This window comes from Notamacropus eugenii, chromosome 3 (assembly GCF_028372415.1).
Source record: "Notamacropus eugenii isolate mMacEug1 chromosome 3, mMacEug1.pri_v2, whole genome shotgun sequence".
In the NCBI taxonomy this organism is placed as follows: domain Eukaryota; kingdom Metazoa; phylum Chordata; class Mammalia; order Diprotodontia; family Macropodidae; genus Notamacropus; species Notamacropus eugenii.
The window spans coordinates 42259732-42279839 of record NC_092874.1 but is presented as its reverse complement, the minus strand read 5'-3'; the positions used below and the strand labels follow the sequence as shown (position 1 = coordinate 42279839).

Below are 20108 nucleotides of genomic sequence, written 5' to 3'. Positions count from 1 at the left end.
TTCCTTTCCCTTCCTTCTTCCCTTTCTTCCTCTCTTCCTTTCCCCTTCTCTTCTTTTTTCCTTTTCTCCTTCCATCTCTCCCTCCCTCCCTTTTCTCTCTCCTTCTCTTCCTCTGCCACATGACCTCAAGCATGGAGCTGAGGGACCAGGTCTCCAACACCAGCAGTCCCTTTTGCACTTTCAAAGCCCTGAGTAGAGATCCAGAAGACCATATGTGGTAGCAGTGGTGAGACTGGAGGGACCAGTACTAGGTCAGAGAACATGCCAAGGACACACAGGTATCATGGGCAGTTATCCTGGCACCATCTTCTTTTCTGATTAAAGAGGCCATCAGCACCACAGCCAGACTTCCTTCCTACTCCTCGCTTTCTTCTCCAGTCACCAAGAGCTCCCAGAAATGCCAAGTGTGACTGTTCTCTGCCCACACTGCGGTGAACACCACCACACTGACGTGACTTTCAGAAACCTTACCATGTTCACCCTATCCTGTTCTCATTTTTGAGGCATGAGGCAAACAGAGAGAGAGAGCAGGGGGAAGGGGTAACCCTCATGAAGGATAAGCCCTGTGGCAGAGGAGACCAGCCCTGAGAGGGAGCAGGGGCAGGACTTTCCTGGCTCAGCTGGTGCTCACTGTGCCCAGGGTTCTATCTGTACCTAAGGTGAAGCGCCATGATCAAGGAGTTTGGTGCCTGCTGGGCTACTGGGGGCCCCGTCAAACAACTGAAGCATGCAAGCCCCCACCTCAAAAAACCTTACAAGCACTTGCTCCTGCCCTCTAAGAGTGGGTTTTGTAACCTGCTACCCCAGGACCAAACAGAAAGTCTTCTGTCCTCTGCCACCTTTTAAACTCCTCCCCAGACTAGTCTTTCCTACCTTTCTGATTTTCTTAGATTTTACACCCACCCACCCACCCACATACTCTAGCATTCAAGGCCCTAGCTTATCTGTTGTCCTTTAGACACCACCCACTACCTCCCAGTTCTGTGTCTTTGCCTCTCACACTTGGAATACTTTCCCTCCTCATAACTCTGCTTCTCATCTCCTCTAACTTTCTTCAAGAAAGGGAGGAAGGAAACAAGCATCTATTAAAACACCTACTATGTGCCAGGCATCATACTGAATGCTTTAAAAATATTTTCTTATTCGGTCCTCACAACCACCCTGGGAGGGAGTTCCTTTTATTATCCCCATTTTACAGATGAGGAAACTGAGGCAGACAGAGGTTAAGTGACTTGCCCTAGGATCCCATAGCTAGTAAGTGTCTGAGGCTGGATTTGAACTCAGTTTTTCCTGACTTTAGGCCCAGAATTCTATCCACTGTACCACTTAACTGCCCCAGACTCAGCTGAAATACAATCTTCAGCAGGAAGCTAGCTCCAAGTGCATTCTCTCTGAGCTTACCTTCCAACTACAGCACATACCTTGTACAGACAAACTTACTTGCACGCTATTTCTCCAACTTGAATGTGATCACAAACCTAGACGGCAGGGACAGGGATCAGGCCTTTCTTTGCATCCTCCCCAGCCCAGTAATAAATGCCTATTGATCGACTGACTAAGATGGAAGTAGGCAGACAACATGCTTCCTATTCCAATCAAGTGCTTAGAAGGAAATGAATTAGAACCCAAATAAAAAGCTCTAAACCTGGAGTAAGCCACCATCAAAAGCAAACCACTAATACCTAGATTCTATTTATATAAAACCTTATATAATAAGCCTTATTGCTTTTATATACTACACACACACATACACACACACACACACACACACGTGTGTGTAGATCACGTGTGCATACCCATGAGTATCTCCATAGCTTTATTGCTTGGACTATGGGCATGGGCTAATTCAAACTTGCTGAGCTGGTTTAAGCCATTCCAATGCCATGGATCAGATGTTTTCTTCCAGGCTCAATACTCAGACTCACTCTGACCATGTGGCCCAAAAGCGCCAAACTTTTGGGTTTTTTTCTCTCTCCCAAAGCTCTGATGGGCATCATGGGCCTCAGTGAAGATCTGGCTTAATGACTCCTTCATGAAATATGCCATCCCCTCTCTGCCACCTGTATGCACCCACTCATAACTGCCTGATGATAGCCAAAGGAGAAAAATGCTTCCCTGCCGCACATGGTATGGGATGCTCTTTCCGTCTGAACTCAACATCAGTGGCAGAGATGCTGGGTGCTGGGGAGCCCAAGGACAGTGTTCCTGGACAGCTATGGTCTTAGTCACTAAAATGAGAGGCTGCTTTCCAGCTTCTTAATGCCAAACCAGGAGTGATTCCTATCAGAGGAAAGTGGGAGATAGTCCAGGTGTGATGACAGAGCAAAAAAAACCCCCATATAATCATGTTGAGATTTTTACCTCAGATATGTTTAAATCATTTTACAAATGAGATTTAATCAGTATTCTAGGTAGTGCTGAGTCTAAAAAAAGAGGGCAGAGAATTTTATTGAGAAGGAAATGAGGCAGAAGGAGATCAAAGGTCCTGCTCCAGATGATGAAACAGGAAGAGACTACAGACTTGTGTTCATTAAACTCAGGCCTGACTCCACTGGGGAGAGTTGTGGGGAGGGATGGACCAAGGCTGGGGGAGTGGCCTTCAAAGCTCCAGGATGCTTCTTCCAACAAAAGAAGGAAGTCCTGTCAAGGCTGTGGTGATTAGTGATCATTGAAAATTGAGTCTGGATGACTGGGTGACTTATGGGTACATGGGCCTGGGCTCTCTTGGAGTCATATGTGTACTTCTGAGGTCAGTCCTACATCCATCTTCCTGCTTTTCCTTAGAGGGGCATCCAGGGGGCAGGTGGGTTTCAGTGAAGCCCAGCTGTGTGCAGCTCTGACTGCAGGGACATAGACAGTGGGGAGATCCATGAAAAGAGGAGCTGAGTGGGTAATTTTTCTTAACACGTAAGGAGAGGAGCAGGAAGAGATTATAAATTGCTTGAGAGCAGAGCATAGGCTTTATCTTAGCTTTGCATCTCCAGCACAGTGTCATGCAAATGCTTCTACTTAAAGGACTCATAATTATGTTGGTGTGGGCATACCCTTTATTGATACAGATAACAGCCCATCCATATCTTAGTAGATTGCATCTACCCCACTGCCTTCCCCCCAAATTAATTCCTTATACCCACCTAGGGGTGAGCCTCTTAGAATTTAGTACAGCTCATTCTTAGACAACACACATCTACTCTGTTACCAGGCCCCCTCCCAACTCGAAGTCTTTCTGGACTGGTAGCATCAGCCATAGGAGGCACGGTGTATGGCGGATCAATCGTCAGGCCTAGAGTCAGAAAGACCTGATTTCAAATACATCCTCAGACACATATTAGCTATGTGACCCTGGGCAAGTCACTGAACCCTGTTTGCCTCAGCTTCCTCATTTATAAAATGAGATGGAGAAGAAAATGGCAAACCACTCCAGCATCTTTGCCAAGAAAACCTCAAATGGGGTTATGAGGAGTCAGATATGGGTGAAATGACTGAACACCAGCCTAAGATCTGCCATGGTCTACAATCCCTACCGTTCCACCCTAGCCCTCATATCCCTCCATGGCCTTTGAGAACCCAGAGTCATCTTCACTCCATGATGAAGAATCAAAGGAAGACTCAGAGAAGGGACTTCAGGTTTGCTGACCTGTGTAAATGTTGGCAAAGGGATCTCGACACAATCGACTTTTCCAACAGCATCAACAAAACATACAAATAAAGAACAGCTGAATTTGCCCGGCACAGAAAAGACACTTAAAAATGCTCATTGAATTGACTTGGATACTGAATATTCAAAACTACTCCAAAGCCTCGTTTCAGAATCCAACCTGGCCTTTCCTCATTTTCTTAGAGAATCTGCCCAATTCCCACAACTGAAGCCGTTTTTAATCTATCACAATTTTACTTTGCCCCTTTACTCTGTTAATTTAGTCCCTAAATATGCACAAAGTCTTACAAAGCTCTAGCTGATTACATCTGCCACATTTCCCTAGCTCCTATTCCCTATTGGTCCAAGTCTTTAAAAAGAAAAAAAACCCTCGAGGAGGGCGGTCCAGGCTTCATGTTAGCTTCTGGAAGAAAATGGATGACATTCATTTCTCCAGTCTGGAGATCACTTTATAGCCAGAACTCTGGGAGAGTTTGCTGGCAAAACAGGTGAAGTTCTGAAACAGCCTTCAGTTCTGAAAGTGGTCTCTCCTGGTTCTGCCTTGGAGGAAAGTGATAATCATACCGGCACTTTCCTTTCCCTGGAATGGTTCCCATTTCTAATAAGTGACTACATGTTTCCGTCAGTGGTCAAACACTTTCTGTTCCATTAGGACACTGGGAGGGTTTCAATAAAGCACATTTCATATGGCCCTTGTGATCTGTTCCATGGAGGTTCCTTCTCAGTTAATGTCATTTCGGGGAGCAGCCAAGAAGTTCTCATGACTAAAAATATCCCCCTGCCCCACTTGTAAATTCTACTGGAAAATAAGAGCTCATATTTTACTGGAGCTCAAAGATTTATACGATATCTTCCTCACAAGAGCCCTGTGAAGTCAGGAGTACAAATAGTATCGGCCTCATTTTATATTCCAGGAAACAGGTGGGGGGAAGAGAAAGGCCTTTCATATGGACACACAGCTAGTAGGTGACAAAAATAGGATTTGAATCCAGGTCTCTTCAGACTCCCTATCTATCTAGTATGACATCATCCCTTTGTAGAATAAGTGGAATATAAAATGCAATTTATCACTGTCTCACTATATTGTCAACATTTAGTATCAACAACTGCTTCCTGATCATCTGTTAGGTGCTGGGTACCCCGAATGACGTGAAAGCATTATGACACCACAATGCCTGCCCCCAAAGTGTTCACCATTTAGTTTGGGAGAAATGAAATAAATAGGTAAATTAATTAACAATAAAAGACAGCAGAGGATTAGCAGCAAGATGGATATAGGGCTTCCTAGGAGGGAGAGACCACTGAGGGCTGGGGGATCTGACTTCAAGGGGTGGCTGAGCAGGACCTCCAAAGGCTGAGAGGACAAAGGGCATTCCAGGGGAAGGGTCACAGAAGCTGGAATGAGCAAAGGGACAGGGAGGCGCAAAGGGGGTTTACCTGTTGCACTAAGATTCATATCCTTGGCACAAACACCCGAAAGATGCATCAAACTCTACAGCAATGCATAACGCAAAAATGATGGGACTCTAACTTCAAAAAAGAAAGAAATCCTCTACTACAGGGAAAATAGGTCAAACAATATGGTTTACAAAGGAAAAAGACTCTGAAACAGCATGTTCTGTGCATCTTCTGAACCACACACACACACTTGCTGGCGGAAGCTATATTTAGATCAGCCCACTAACTAGGTGGCAGCAAACAGATGAAACAGAGAGAGGTGCAGGAAGGTCATCTGGGCTCCAAAATATGCAAAAGAAGTGAAACTGACCTATTGCCTTCATTGCTCTAGAGCACAAAAACGGGTGGAGTTTTTATGGCATTTTCCTGTAGGAAGCACCTAACATGAATTAGAAATCTAGCCCTTGCAAGACTGTTTTTTGGAAATTTTGTTAGGACAAACTAAGGGACAAAAAGAGCTGGTGTCGAAAGGTAAACTTACTTATTATTGCAATACAAATGCCACTGCAATATAAACTTAGGCAAACTGCAATAGCCACTGGTGGGTCTTCCTGCCTCAAGTCCCTGCAGTCTGTCTAGCCATCAAAGTGATTTTCCTAAAGCTCAGGTCTGATCATGTCACTCCCCTACTCAATAAACCACAATGGCTCCCTATCACCTCCAGGATCAAATACCAAACCTTCACTTTTCTTTCAAAACTCTCCTAATCTTTTTAGCCTACTTTTCTTCTACATCTCCCCTCCATATAGTTGGCAATCCAGCGATGCTGGCTTCCTTGTCATTTCTCATATGTGACTTGCCGTCTCCTGACCCTGGGCATCTCCTCTGGCTGTGCCCCATGCCTAGAATGCCCTTCCTCTTCATCTCTGCCTCCTGGCTTCCTTCAAGTCCCAGCTACAATCCCAGCTGCAAGAAGTTCTCCTGGTTCTCCTCAAGCTTTGTGCCTTCCCTTGGAGATCAGATTCACTCTGTCTTGTCTCTACCTTGTTTAGACTGTTATTTACCCATTGTCTCCCCCATTAGATGTCACACTCCTCAGGGCAGGGACTGTTTTTAGCTTTCCTTCGCATCCCCCGTACCTGGTACAATGCCCAACACACAACAAGCTCTCTATAAACATTTGATTACTTGTTATTTTTTTCCCTTCCTGATGACCCTTCTATTAACTTCAATGAGTTTGATTTCCTCCTTTTACAGATGAGGATATTCAGTCATATTAGCAATCCTTCTCAAGGAGTGCACCCCAAGCCTTTGTGCTGAGTTCTCTTGTGGCAATCTCATCAGCCTCCACTGGGGTAACAACCATCTCAAGGATCTAAACGGCTAACGCTGATCTCTCCCCTGTCAGTTCCACGTCCACCACCATCTCCTCTTGACAGGTATTTCAAACCCATCATGTCCAAAATGAAGCAGTTATCTTCCCCGTTAACTCCATCCCAACTCAAAACTGCCCTAATTCTGTTGAGGGCTCAGCTACAATTTCCATTACGAGACCAGAGTCAGCCTTGGCCCTTCTTTCTCCTACACCCCCTCAGTCTGATCCGCTTGCCAAGTCTTACTGTGGGGGTGGCAGCCCCATCTTCTATTTGTTTTCTTCTTGGAACTTCTTCAACTGTTCCCTTGGTTCACGACCTCATCGACATTTATCTGGAGAATTCTAATGACCTCTTAATCAATCTCTTCTCCACCTGATCCATTTTCCATTTAGCTACAAAAATAATCTTCCTAAGGCATATAACCAATGTCTCCCTCAACTCTCAAAAACCCTCAGTGTCCCCCTATTACTTCTAGGACAATAAAATAGAAATGTATCAGCTTGGCAACTGAAGCCTATCATCTAAATTCAATTTAACTTTCCATATTTCCTTCATATTACTCCCCTTCAGGAACTTTATGTACGATTCAAACTGGTCAGTTGGAACTCCGCCATCACTCTCTGTGCTTTCGCCAAAGCTAACATCTCCACCTATTATAATCTTTATCTTCATTAAAGGCTCAGCTTATAAGCCATCTGAAATGTGAATACTTCCTTGATCTCTGCTCCTCGGGCAGTGAGTGTATACCCCTTTCTCAAAATGCCTAGTATTTTCTTGCCTATTTATGCATTGGATTTCCCCAAGGGAATATAAATTCCTGGAGGGCAAGAAATGCTTTGTTTCTGTCTCTCTCTCTCTATGCCTTGCACTGTGATTTACACAAGGTAAGTTATTAATAAATAAATATTTGTTGAAATGAATTATAAAAGGGGTTTCCAAGTGGTTAATTTTGAGGTAGCTGCTGAAAGAGTAGCTAACAGTTGGTGTTCTGCCATTCTGTTCTCTTGCCAAGAGGACATTTTCTGAGGGGGGAAAGTGGGTCAGGGCACTTCATAGGGGTTTGTGGGTAGATGCCTCAGATGGGGCCTTTTTCCTGAAGACAGTCAAATCAGTGACTGGGTGGATGTGTGCTGGGGCAGACCCAACCAACTGGCCAATGAAACAAGCATGTGTTAAGCACCTACTCTGTGCTAGGCCCTGAGCTGGATGCAGAATGGTTCAACAGGTGGAAACTCTTTGAAGGTCCCCTCTTTGAGTTACTCCCACAATGACAATGGCCAACCACCATCTGCTCTGCTTCCCCAGGTCAGTCTCAATCAGATCTCACTTAACAGGAAGGCAGCAGAGGAATCAAGGCAGGTTTACTCACTGTTCAGCCACACTTTGGTCAAGCGAATCTGTTTCGGTGGGTGTTTCAGGAAGGGAACCAGATTCCTGTATCTGACACAATTCCTCATCAGTGATGATGTCAAACACAGCATCATCTGGGGGTCGGGAGTCCGGAGTTGCCACTGCATCACCACCGTCATCACCACATGTGAGAATGAGAAGAGGGACAAGGACCATTAGAGACAGCATGAGGAGGCTTCCCTTCTTACCTCCACTTGGTCATGCCTTGGAGGAAGCTAGCGCTGGAAATGGTGCATAGGAAGCTGACGGTAAGCACTTTAACAGGACTTGACATGTGCATGTGTGTGTGTGTACATAAATACATATCTATGGAGAGAGATATAAAGACATTTGTACATGAAGATGCTCAGAGAGCAATACTGGTGCTTGGTGGCACCATGGCGCACAGAGTGCTGACTCATGTTCTTGAGTGAAAGTCTGACCTCTGTATGACCCTGGGCAAGTTACTTCATCTTGCTTGCCTCAGTTTCCTCATTTATAAAATGAACTGGATCTTTCCCAAGAAAACTTCAAAAAGAGTTCACAACGAGTGGGACATGACCGCAAAATGACTAAACCACAATAGATACAGATATATAAAGATGTTTAGATATCGAGAGATATAAAAATGTTTAGATATGGACATAGATATAGGCATGTAAAGATGTTTTGATGTTTAGTTATAGATAGATACATAAAGATGTTTAACTATAGATAACTATAAACAGATATAGGTTACATAAGATATAAAGATGTTTAGATATATGGACAGATGGACGTAGATACACAAATATGTTAGTTTTTAAAAATGTGGGTTATATGATCTCCACGTTAGTAGGCTGATTCCATTGCTAATCTTTACTCATATGTATCTATATGCATATGTATACACATGTGTGCGTGTATATACACATCTCTATATATGTGCATGTGTGTATATGCGTGTGTACATCCATGTGTTTATATAGTTTTATGAATATTTCTGTTAACAGATGCTACATATGATATAGATATAGATATAGATATACACATATATCTATATATATGAGTATATATCTAGGAACTTAAAAGCACATCCTGCTTCTAGTGAGTGTCTCTATCTTTCTTTGTACTCCCACTACTCAGCATCGTGCCTGGAGCACGTAAGCCCATATTTCTTGTTTGTTAACTGACTGACTGTTAGAAGCTCTCTATTCCCACTTTATACAGCAAGTCCTCACCAGGGAAGAAACCAAACAAACAGAAAACTCCCTCTTTTGTCCTCTGAGGGTACGTGGCCTGAGAGATCATGGATAAGAGTTAGACCTTCTTCACATACCTCAAGAGAATCTTTACAAATGCACAACAAGCCCTCCTGTACCCACATTTCCAACAGACATCCTCGAGTGGTGTTCAGGCACAAATGATATTCTGTTTGCTAGTCAAAATGTGCAGCGACTGTGCCTTTGCCAGTGTGACTTGTACCTCTGACTGTGTAAGATGGTTAGTAAGACAACAGTGCAGCTAATGCACTGATGGCAGCCGTATGAATCAACTCATCCAGGACAGGTCTAAAAGAAACCAGGTGATGAGAAACCAGGAGGCAAGGGAAGCCAGAAAGAAGAACAAATGCAGGACAATGGTTGGTAATAATAATTCTGGTATAAACACTTTGTATTTACAAAGCACGTGGCTCATGTTCTACGGGGCAGGTGATATAACCCAGATCCTTGTTCCACAGATGGGGAAGAGAGATTAAAATGATGCGCACGTGGCCAACAGTGAGGCTCTGGCTCAGCCCTAGGGCCCTTCCCAGACTCTAATCTGCAGATTCAGCCTGCTATGGGCCAACAGATAGGGCATCACCATGATTCCTACCCACCAAAGTAGGAAGGGTGGGAGGGCACTAGGGGGGATGACTGGTTGCTTTTTTTTTAAACTGCGGGTTATAAGGATATAGTCTCCAGATCAAGAGGCTGATTCCATTGGTAATCTTTGCTCACTGCTTCTCTGACCTAGTCACTTTTCTTCTGATGTCAGGCTAATCTCTAACTCAATCTACTTTTCGATAAAGAAGGATGAACACAACAGCAACGATCTCTCTAACTGAATAATGAATGGAAGCAGACCTCAAGAAACAAAGAAAAAAGAAATGTGACTTCCTGTCTCTATAAGGAATCTTCTACACACTTGTTTGTTGATTTGAGTTTTAGAGGAGGAAAAGAGGCCAACAAAGGGAAAGAAAAGGATGCAAATCACTACATAAAAAGGTAAAGCAGACCTCAATGGTAAGCATTGAGTTATTATGGGATCAGAGTAATTGACCATGCTGGCCTTGCTGAGGACCCAGCTAAATCAGGGCTTTTGGGTGTCATAAACTCCTCTGACAGTGTCTGGGGAAGCCTCTGAACCCCTTCTTGGAATCACATTTTTAGATGCGTAAGACATAGAGTTACAAAGGAAACCAACAATGTTGAAAAACAGTTACCAATATGTTTTTCTTAGAAAAACACGCTTGCCCACCCTAGGTTAAGAACCCCTGAGTTCAAGGATGAGAAATGCACTTTTTTAATGCTATAGATGACAAGCCCTCCACTTCTCAGGGGAGAGTTATCATGAACTATGGTTGAAAAAACTCACTGCCCTGTAGCCAGAGGCATGATGCATAAGTCTTTCTAGAATGACCCGGCCTGGGCTCCTGATGGCAGATACACTGTCTCACTGGGTCCCCATTACAACTTGACCTGATATGCCAGAGCTTATGTTACTGGCCTACCCTTCCCTAATCCAGGACAATCCTTGAGCCCCAGAGAAAAGTGGAGGATGAAGCGTTATTCCCTTCAGCTTTGCTGAAATCCTGACACTCTCTCTTAAACCTTCCAAATTCCTGTATTCATGCACGTGTGTTTTCAGCAAAAATGGGGAAGCTGCTTTAGGTAAGAAATATAGATGCATTTCCAGTATAAGAACTAAAAACAACCCAGCCAACAGAATACAAATGGCTGCCCAGTGGGCAGCTGGAGAACACTGGAAGAGGAGGAGGAAAGGCCTGACCTCTGACCCGGGCAGCCAAGTCACCTGCTGACTTGGATGGAGAGGAGAGCAGCTCGCCCTGGGAGGCTGAGGAGCCAGAGCTGTCTGGGGAGCCAGACCCCTCTGTGTACTTCCTGAAGCAGGCCCGGCAGCAGCGCTCCTTCTTGCCGCTGTGCTTGGTCATGATGTAATTGTTGCAGCAGTAATAACAGAAGATGCGACCACATATCCTAATAACAAGAGATTCAGAGAGTGAGAAAGGAACCCTGCTGCTGACAGCATGGAATGCCAGGTAGGGAGCGTGTGCCCCTCTGTGGGCTGGCTTGCCATTTACTTCTCTAACCTTTCAGAAGACTGGAGGGAGGTCGTGGTGACCTGATGGAAAGGACACTGGGCTCACAGTAAGCAGGAGACTCTGGGTCACAGAGCGTTTAAGGGCCGGAAGAGAGGGCAGAGGCCTAGGGCCAAGTCTCTCAAATGATGAACAGAGACCTGGAGGCCCAGGGTGTTAAACACACTTCCTGTGACTGCAGTTAACTACAGAACCAGAACCCAAGATTCTAACTCCAAGTTTCAATTATACCACATCATCTGTAAATAGTCCCAGATGCGTGACCTTGGAAAAGTCCCCTTAACGATGCAGGGGCAGCTAGGTGGCACCGCAGTGCACAGAGCGCTGGGCTTGGAGTCAGGATGACCTGAGTTCACATATGGCCTCAGACACTGACTAGCCGTGTGAGCCCCGGCAAGTTACTTGACCTCAGTTTGCCCGTTTCCTCGTCTGTCAAATGGGGATAATAAACAGCACCTACCTCCCAGGGTTGTTGTGAGGTTCAAACAAGATAATAAGTTGTAAAGCATTCGGTACAATGCCTGGCACACAGTAAGTGCTATATGAATGTTAGTCGTTATTATTATTCATTGTTTTTCTTACAAAAATAATCTGAACATCAATCCAGCTCACTAATCTTGCGTAACTACTGATGTCTAAATTAACTGTGCCGCATCAGTGATCGCAGCGCTTTGGCTGCTCCCTCCCTAAGTCGCCTTCCTATCTGACTTGCCCTTCACTGGGCTGAGTCTGTATTGCCAGTCTTCTTCACTTTGCATTACTGTCTGACATATTTTTTTATATTCCTTATGTGTGACTATCTTAAAATTGCACTAAATGAACTGCATTTAATTAATAATTTGATGTCTGATTCTATCACATTACATCGATATACTACAATTTATCTAACAGTCATTTTCAGAGCTGAAACAGCAATAACGTATATTTTTACAGCACTTTTAGGTTGACAAAGAGTTTTTCTCACAGCAACCAATGAATGTCACAGTACAAGGGCTAGACTTGCCAAGGATCAAAGAGTTATAACAGAGACAGATTAGAATCCAGGCTTTGGTCTAGGAGCCTAGTGCTCTTCCCATTTCAATCTTACAGATGCTGTGGGTTGCCGTACTGACCTGCAGTGGTGCCGCCGTGTCATCCAGCTAAACTCCCTCTTACAGTCCAAGCAGTGATTCACCTCTGTGTCTCCAAGCCATCTTTCTTCTGCACTTAGCTTTTGCTGGAATTCCAAGGCATCAGATTTTTGCCAGAGAGCATCCTTGTCCCTAAGAAGGAAGTAATTTTGTTTTAAAGGAGAGAGAAAGGGGAAAAAAGAAAAAGACAAAGAAAAAGTTTAGAATTCCCTTTGTTTTATCCTGAACATTAATCCCAAATCTTCTGTTTCCTAATTCCTCCATTTTAGGGAATGTTCCAAGCATTCCTCTTTAATCCCCATGGTAACTAGCAAGGTGATGTAAACCAATTAAGTATTAACAAGTTCTTGTCAAATATGTTTGGACAATCAAAAAGTCTCCCCAGATCATTCTCTCCTAGCTTTGGTCTCAGTGATATGCTCCTTCTGCCCCAGGCAACAAGACTGACACCTGTACTTAACTTTACACATACAGCTTTTGGCTCGGGGCTCTTGGTTGTTGCGCAGTACAAGGTCACAGAATCTCAGAGCTGAAAAGGATCTCCAAGGCCAGCTGGTTAAAACCACACCTGAACAGCTAAGTGATTCAGGCTGGCCACATGGCATCTTCAATCCAATCCAATTCAATCTGATCCAATAAACATTTATTAAGAGACTACTGCCAGGCACTGTGCTGAGCACTGCAGATACAATTAATAGAAAGAAAGACAGTGCCTGTCCTCAGGGAGCTACAATCTAACAAGAGACATAAGACACAAAAGGAGGCAGATAAAGGGAGATACTCAGACCGAAAGAGGAAAGGGAAATGGAAGAGAATAAGCATTTATACAGCCCCTACTTTACAAATAATAATAGCTAACATTTATAGAGCTCCTCCTACATGCCAAGGTACTGTGACTCAGCAAGAAAGTGTCTGAGGCTGGATCTGGATTTCAGTCTTCCTGACTCCTGGCCTGGTGCTCCATCTACTGTGTCCCCAAGCTGCCTACGACTGGTGCATATAACTATTTATTGCGTATATAACTCTGCATGTATGTGTTATGTTGTTCAGTAGAATGAAGAAGGTACTTCAAAGCAAGGGTCACGTCATTTCTGTCTTTCTATCCCCAGTACCTCACATATGGAGTGGCAGAGGAGAAGCTGAAATGAATGCTTGCCTGTTGGACCGAAAGTAATTTTAAAAGGTACAAGAAATTGCTAGACAAATTATACGTTATACATATGTATATGCATACACATATGAATATGTGTATGTGTGTAAATTTTTTTTCCAAGAAAGCTAACAACAGAATTTTCCTTCTTAAGGAGTAAGAAAAACTCATGATAAAGAAGTCATGTAAAAAATACTTTTCTGGAGTTTCAATCAGTCCGACAATCTGTTAGTTACCAAGCATTTACAAAAGGTTTTCTACTTGCCAGGCCCCATGCCAAGCACTGGGGATACAGAGAAAGGCAAAAAACATTCTCTACCCTCAAGGAGCTCAGTCAGATGGGGGAGACCATGGGCAGACTGCTAGGCACAAACAAGGTAGAGATCACAAAAATGAGAGGCAATCGCAGAAGGAAGGCATCTGTGGCTGAGCTGGGAGACCACAAAAGCCCACCTGCAAAGGAAAGCCAGAGAAGTAAAGGTGCAGAGTGTTCTAAGAAAGAGGGACAGCCCATGAAATGATGGGAAGGACCAAATTTCTCTGCTTAACAGCAACTAAGGACATAACAAGAGCTCTAGGATGACCGACTAAGAAGTTCTGGTACTACCAGAGGGAATGTGTTTCTTCAGTGAAGAGGTGGCCAGCCCTGTTATCTCCATCTCTGATGAATATTCTGAGAGGTGCGAGCAGGTGATAACCAAAACCCACAATACAAAGTAGTGGGGCCTTAGTGGGACCCCAGCCTTGGTAGTCAAAATTTATGTCCCAGGGGAAAGAACAATTTCAACTCTTGAATATATCTTTCCTAATAAGAGGTTTTACATATCAAGTCAAAAGCAATTCACAGAGATGTCTGCTAAACCATGGACTCCTTTCTTTCATACAGCAACTTTGTTAAAACACAACACAGTCCTAGATCGGAAGTAAAAAAAGAGATCAACAACTAATACAGAGTAAATCACCACATACCCAAAACATTCATAATCTTGGATCATTCACATCAATTATCACCATTCGTAATCCTGAAAGACGATATCAACAAAGTCACTTTCCCACTTGCACATGATACCTGGTGTACTCTCTTCTGGATACCCTGAACATATGGACAGTTTGCCCATTGTTTGCTGATACTAATTTCTTCCCACAGTCTAATGTTTCCTTGGTTTAGAAATGCTTAGCCTATTGGAAGAGTACTCAGAATTTATACTTCCACAATGGGGGCTCATTCAGTTCTGTCCAATGAAAAAATCTGACTCAGCAGTTATCCTTGGACAGTCAGAGACACCAAGAGCAATGTAAAGCGCTGGACTTTTTGATATAGAAGCCTGCGCCAGGCCTTTTGACTTTCTTTGGGCTGTTTTAACTTAAGGGTCACTATTCTGAACTAGCCAAGTTTTCCTTTTCTTACTTATAGCTGTCTGCTCCCGTCTCCCCTGCGGATGAAGAGGGTACTGTATTCTATGACTGAGACTGGGACTGGAGTTAGCCCATGAGCTCGAGCAAGGGTGTCAAACTCAGAAATATGGTCACTAACGTTACATAAGGATCCTTGAGGGCCACATATTGACTTAGAAAATCACACATTAAAGTTATCTATATTCTATTGTACTTTTACTTATGTTGTTAAATATTTCTCAATTGCATTTTCATCTGGTTCTACTGCACTAGGGAATGTTGCTTTGTGGACCAGGTATATTTGAAACTTTTGGGCTAGACAATTCATCAAATGGTCTGGAAGAGATTTTTAGCTTTATCCACATTGAAGCTAGTGCCACTGTAGCACTGACTTCATTCTTTTGGATAATTATTGTATCGAAAAGCCTTTCTCATATCTTATCTTTCTTAACCTCTCTGCATCATCTAACATTGTTTACTCCTCTTTGGTTTGCATGACTCATGTTCTCTCTTGGTTCTCTTCCTACCTGTCTAACTGCTCCCCCTCAGTCTCCTGTGTTGGATCTTCACTCTACCTGTGGATGTGCCCCAAGACCCTATCCTGGGCCTTCTCTTCTCTCCCTACATCAACTCCCAATTATACCTCTATACAGATAATTCCTAAATCTATATATCTCACCCTAATCTTTCTCCAAGCTCCAGTCCCAAATCACAAATAACCTCTTAAATATTCCAAAATGTATGTCCTTTAGTCATCCCAAACTCAACTTATTCAAAATGGAACTCATTATCTTCTCCTACCCTTCCAGTTCTAACCTTCCCTATTACTACCAAGGGCACAATCATCCTGCTAGTCATCCAGACTCACAACTTCAGGGTCATACTTGACCCCTCCCTCTTTCCCATCCATCCCACTTATCCAATTAGTTGCCATATCTTACTGTTTCTACTACCCCAGCATCTTTCATACTCATTTTCTTCTTCCAATCACAAAGCTACTTTTTGAAGTCCTTATCACCTCTCGTTGGCCTTTTGCAATATTCTTAATTGATCTCTCTGTCTCCATTTTCAAGATGGATCTCCAACTCATCTTCCACACAGCTGTCAAAGTGACCTCCCTTAAATGCAGGTCTGACAACATCACTCCCTGGGTCAATATTAATGCTACTGGTCCTCTGCTATCACTGGCATCAAAGAGAAGCCCTCTTCCTTGGCATTGAAAACTTCACAGCCTGGCCCCAACTTATCTTAGTAGCCTTATGACAAGTCACAACCCTTCTCTCACGTTACAGTGTAGCCAGACTGGCCTTCTTATTGTTGTTCCACATAGGAGGCACTCTGTCTGTCTGTGCTCATCCTTCGTTTTCAAAGAAGACCATGACATCAGAGAAATGATGACATGACTTGCACTTGACTTTGTTTTGAGTGAGGGAGGGCTGTGCAGCTCACCAGCCTCACTTCTCCTCCTGAGCCATCTGGGTCCAGTGACCAGATATTCATCAGGATGACTGGAGATGACCCAGGATGCACTGGGAGATCTTGGGCTCTTTGGCCTTGGGCCTATTCAGGTTCTTGTTTAGAGTGAGGTAAGGCCCAGACAGTGAACAGGCCTGTTTAAGAAGTAGTCAGGGAGTGGCCCGTTTAAAGAACAAAAGAAAAATAATGCACAGGCTATGCATGGAATACGCACACACATCCCCACTCCTACCCCACCCTTACTTCTTGTATCCTTGCAGACTCAGCTCAAGCACTGCCTTCTACAACAGCCCTTTTCTGACTCCCTTCCACCCTCAGATACTACTGTTATCTCCCTAAAAAGAAAGCAAAAAACCCACCTTGTATCTACTGTGTATATAAATACCCACATAAGTACATGCTTGCCTCCCCTGAGAGAATGCACACTTCTTGAGGTAGCCGCCTTTTCACATAGGTCTTTGTATCTCTGGGTGTCTTACACAATGCCTTGCACCTAGCAGAGGCTGAATAAATGCTTGTTGAGTTATTGATTGGATATCGCAGGAAGAGAGAAATTGGAGGTAGAGAAAAGTGGCAAGACAGAAATCTTTCTTAAGTCAGTAAAAAGATTTTCATTCTTACAACAATTATCTAAAAAATGATATTTTGATTTCTTTAATCAAGAAGTTGTTTTTTTAATTACCATCATGATATATTTTTTAAAAACACAATCCTAGGAAGAGTGAACTTACCCATAAGTGCTATTCATGGGGGTGAGTTCCCATATTACTCTGCACAGGGATGCATGAAAGATACGATTAATTTTATTTGACTTAGCATGCTAAGTTATTTGACACTGCATGACCATATAAATGACTCTTAGCAATGACTCTATAAAAGGTAGTTGAAATTTGGGGCATACATTCCATAGATAGAATAAAGTTGAGATCTACATTTATTTTATTTTATTACAAAAAGAATTCTATTTCAAGCTTCTAATAACTCCTTGCAAGCCATGACCCCCACCTGAGAAGCTCTATTAACCGTTCTTCCAGGTATTTCTTGGTTTTGTTCAGATCATCCAGATCGGCCAGCATCTGCTGTTCCTTTCTTTCTCGCTCCACCATCTCCTGGTTGAGCTTGTCCCCATATTCCTGGACCTTCGCATCTGACTTTTCGAGTTCCTTTTGTGTCCTAAGAAAGGGATATTCAAAAGTTCTTTGAAATCAGTTCTCACTTCTACAGTCTCACACTAACCACTTGTCTGCAACCACTGTGGTGGCCCTTCCCTTCCAACAAGAGTGACTTTTTTATGAATATGGTGGTGCTCTCAGTGCTGTCTTGACCTGCAGTTTGATGCCTTCATTCACTGGCCTTTGTAGCTTCACATCTTGGCCAATTCCTTTCTGGAATTATCACATGTAAAACTATCAGATGCAGAGGAAATTCTGGGAGACTAAGTCTTACTCAATCTATAGGATTAAGCTCTAGGTCTGCTAAAACCTCCTTCAGAACAGTTTATGTCTTCTATGCCTTCATTATCCCATTTTCCTTATTCTATAATCTAACTCTCTACAACTACCTTAACTCCATCTTTCTCCAAGGTAAAGAGTTCTCCAAATGGGTCCATAAAAGCACCCTACCCTACAAGGCATTCCCAACAAACCTAAGTCTTACTTCACACCTTCCTCCTCATATTTATACATCCAGTCAAATTACACTGGCTAACCCCATCCATGCCTTTGCTCAAGCTGTTCCCTATTCCTGGAATATCCCCTTCACTCCAAACATTATCTGTTCAATACTTATTCACCTGAGAAAGTCCAACTCAAATTTCCCTTGGTCTATGGCACCTTCTTTTTTTTCCTCTCCAAATTTATTTCTTTATGTGGTTTCAATGTTCAATAATCACTTCTATAAGTTTTAAATTTTCTCCACCTTCTTTCCTCTTCCCTCCCCAAGATGGCATGCAATCCCCTATGGGATCTACACATACAATCTTATTAAACACATTTTCACATTAGTCATGTTACTCCATGGCACTTTCTTGAGCAAACTTCCAGTCAGCAATGCCTTCTCCTTTCCAGTGATTTAAACAGCGTTCTGCCTCTCTCTTATGTACTTACCATGTATTATTCTGCATTAGTTATTTGCGTACATGTCACATCTTTCCCTGATCCATCAGAGCAGGAATTATGTGTATCTAAAATCTGTATCTTTCTCAGCCCCTAACAGAGTGCTACGTATGCCGTTGTAATTTCATAAACGTTTGCTTGAATAACTTAATTTTTATCATTCAAAGAGGAGGCAAGTCTTGAATGGGGTCTATATATAGGTTTATAATATTTAAAAACCAAGCAGAGAAACATTTTTAAGCTTTGGTTGCTATATATCCCAAAAAGTAGACTTCCAGTGTCTCCTGTGGTGATAGGCCTGGGTGAAAAAGGTTTGCAACAAGATTAGGGGAGAACTAAGACAGGCACATTTTCTCAGGAAAATGAGGTTTCCTTTTTGTGTCAAATTGAGCTATAATATTTTAATTAGACAATTTATAATGCCTTAAAGAGTAAAGCTTGGTACAGGTTTTGAACTTACTGGGTACAAGTCAGGAACTATGAGTTTTATCAAAGCACAATAAAATGCTGGGACCAAGGGAAGACTTTGGGCTCTTTCCCCCCACCCCATGTAAAATTTAAAGCGCATACATTTTAGGGCTAAAACATACTCAGTAAAAGGAATGAAAAGCATTTTCTGCATGACTGTTTACAGACCTAGGTAGGCTAGCAGCCAAAGCCGAAGTTGGTTTTCCTCCAGGCTGATGGCTAACCTTTGATAACACCAAACTAGACACTGTGGTGTGACATTTCACACAGGAAATAACAAAGGGGGCAGAGAGATATATGGCTTCAGTGTGAAAATGTAAACACCCCCCAACCTCTTATTCTCTTCTAACTAGACTGAGCACCAGGTCACTCCACTGAGCCTGAAGCATCTTCTTTCCCAGATAAGAAGACTCCTTTAGAATAAACCACAATGAGCTGTAACACTCCTTAGCATGATAAGATGGTAAGCTCTCAGTACCCACTGGAGCAGGCAAGCTGGGCTTGGTTCATTGCGGAAAGATACTAGCAAGAGAATATAAAACCCAGTGCTTTCTGACTTCCTGGTTCTTGTACTAAAAATGGTTCCTCTAGTCAAGACCAGAAGTCTTTTCTTTTCCATTCTCTTCTTCACCTGCACCCTCTTTTCTCCAACAGCATTACAGAGCAAAGGGAGTGGGTAGGCTATAGAAACAACCTTTCCAAACTGGCACTCAGGGCTGCGACTTCCTCTTCCTTTGCTATCACTGTAGCTTGGTACTTGGCCAGTTGTTCTGTTGAGTGCTTCAGTTCTTTCCCCAAACCTGCTTCCATGGCCTAACAAACGAGATAAAAAAAAAAAAAAACAAAAGAATTATCCAAACAAGAAAGCACAGTTTTCAGAGAGAACACAAAAGAAATGCCTCCCGTGTCACCATTAAAAAGTAGATTAAAGAAACCAGAATGGAAGGTGTGATGAGGACAGAGAGATGAGAAAACCACACAGACATGAGAGTGAATGAAAGTAGGCTGGAAAATACAGGCCATTGGCAGCCAGCAGCTAGCCACATCTACTTGTCGACAGGCAGATGACTTTAAAACCAAACAATGAGTGTCAAACTGATAACTGAAAATTTCACAGTGAGACTCAACAACCAGACTTGCAAAAACTACACCATCTCTGTGAGAAGGGGTGATGCCAGGAGAACAGCTTA

General features: G+C 43.1%; 1 protein-coding gene across 7 annotated transcripts in view; it reads right to left on the bottom strand.

Moving 5' to 3' along the window:
- The window catches only part of FYCO1 (FYVE and coiled-coil domain autophagy adaptor 1), a 108671-nt gene that overhangs the window by 45208 nt on the left and 43355 nt on the right, over positions 1-20108 (bottom strand). For 6 of the 7 annotated variants that reach the window (XR_011976610.1, XM_072651370.1, XM_072651372.1 and 3 more), the window contains 5 exons: positions 19613-19731; positions 17342-17509; positions 12298-12447; positions 10855-11063; positions 7802-7943 (listed from right to left, as the gene is read on the bottom strand). Coding sequence is in view for 6 of the 7 variants with exons in the window: in XM_072651370.1 (XP_072507471.1) it covers positions 7802-7943; positions 10855-11063; positions 12298-12447; positions 17342-17509; positions 19613-19731 (788 nt within the window). In the remaining variant the exon portion in view is untranslated. The remainder of the gene's footprint in view (positions 1-7801; positions 7944-10854; positions 11064-12297; positions 12448-17341; positions 17510-19612; positions 19732-20108) is intronic. The other variant, XM_072651374.1, reaches the window with a different exon arrangement.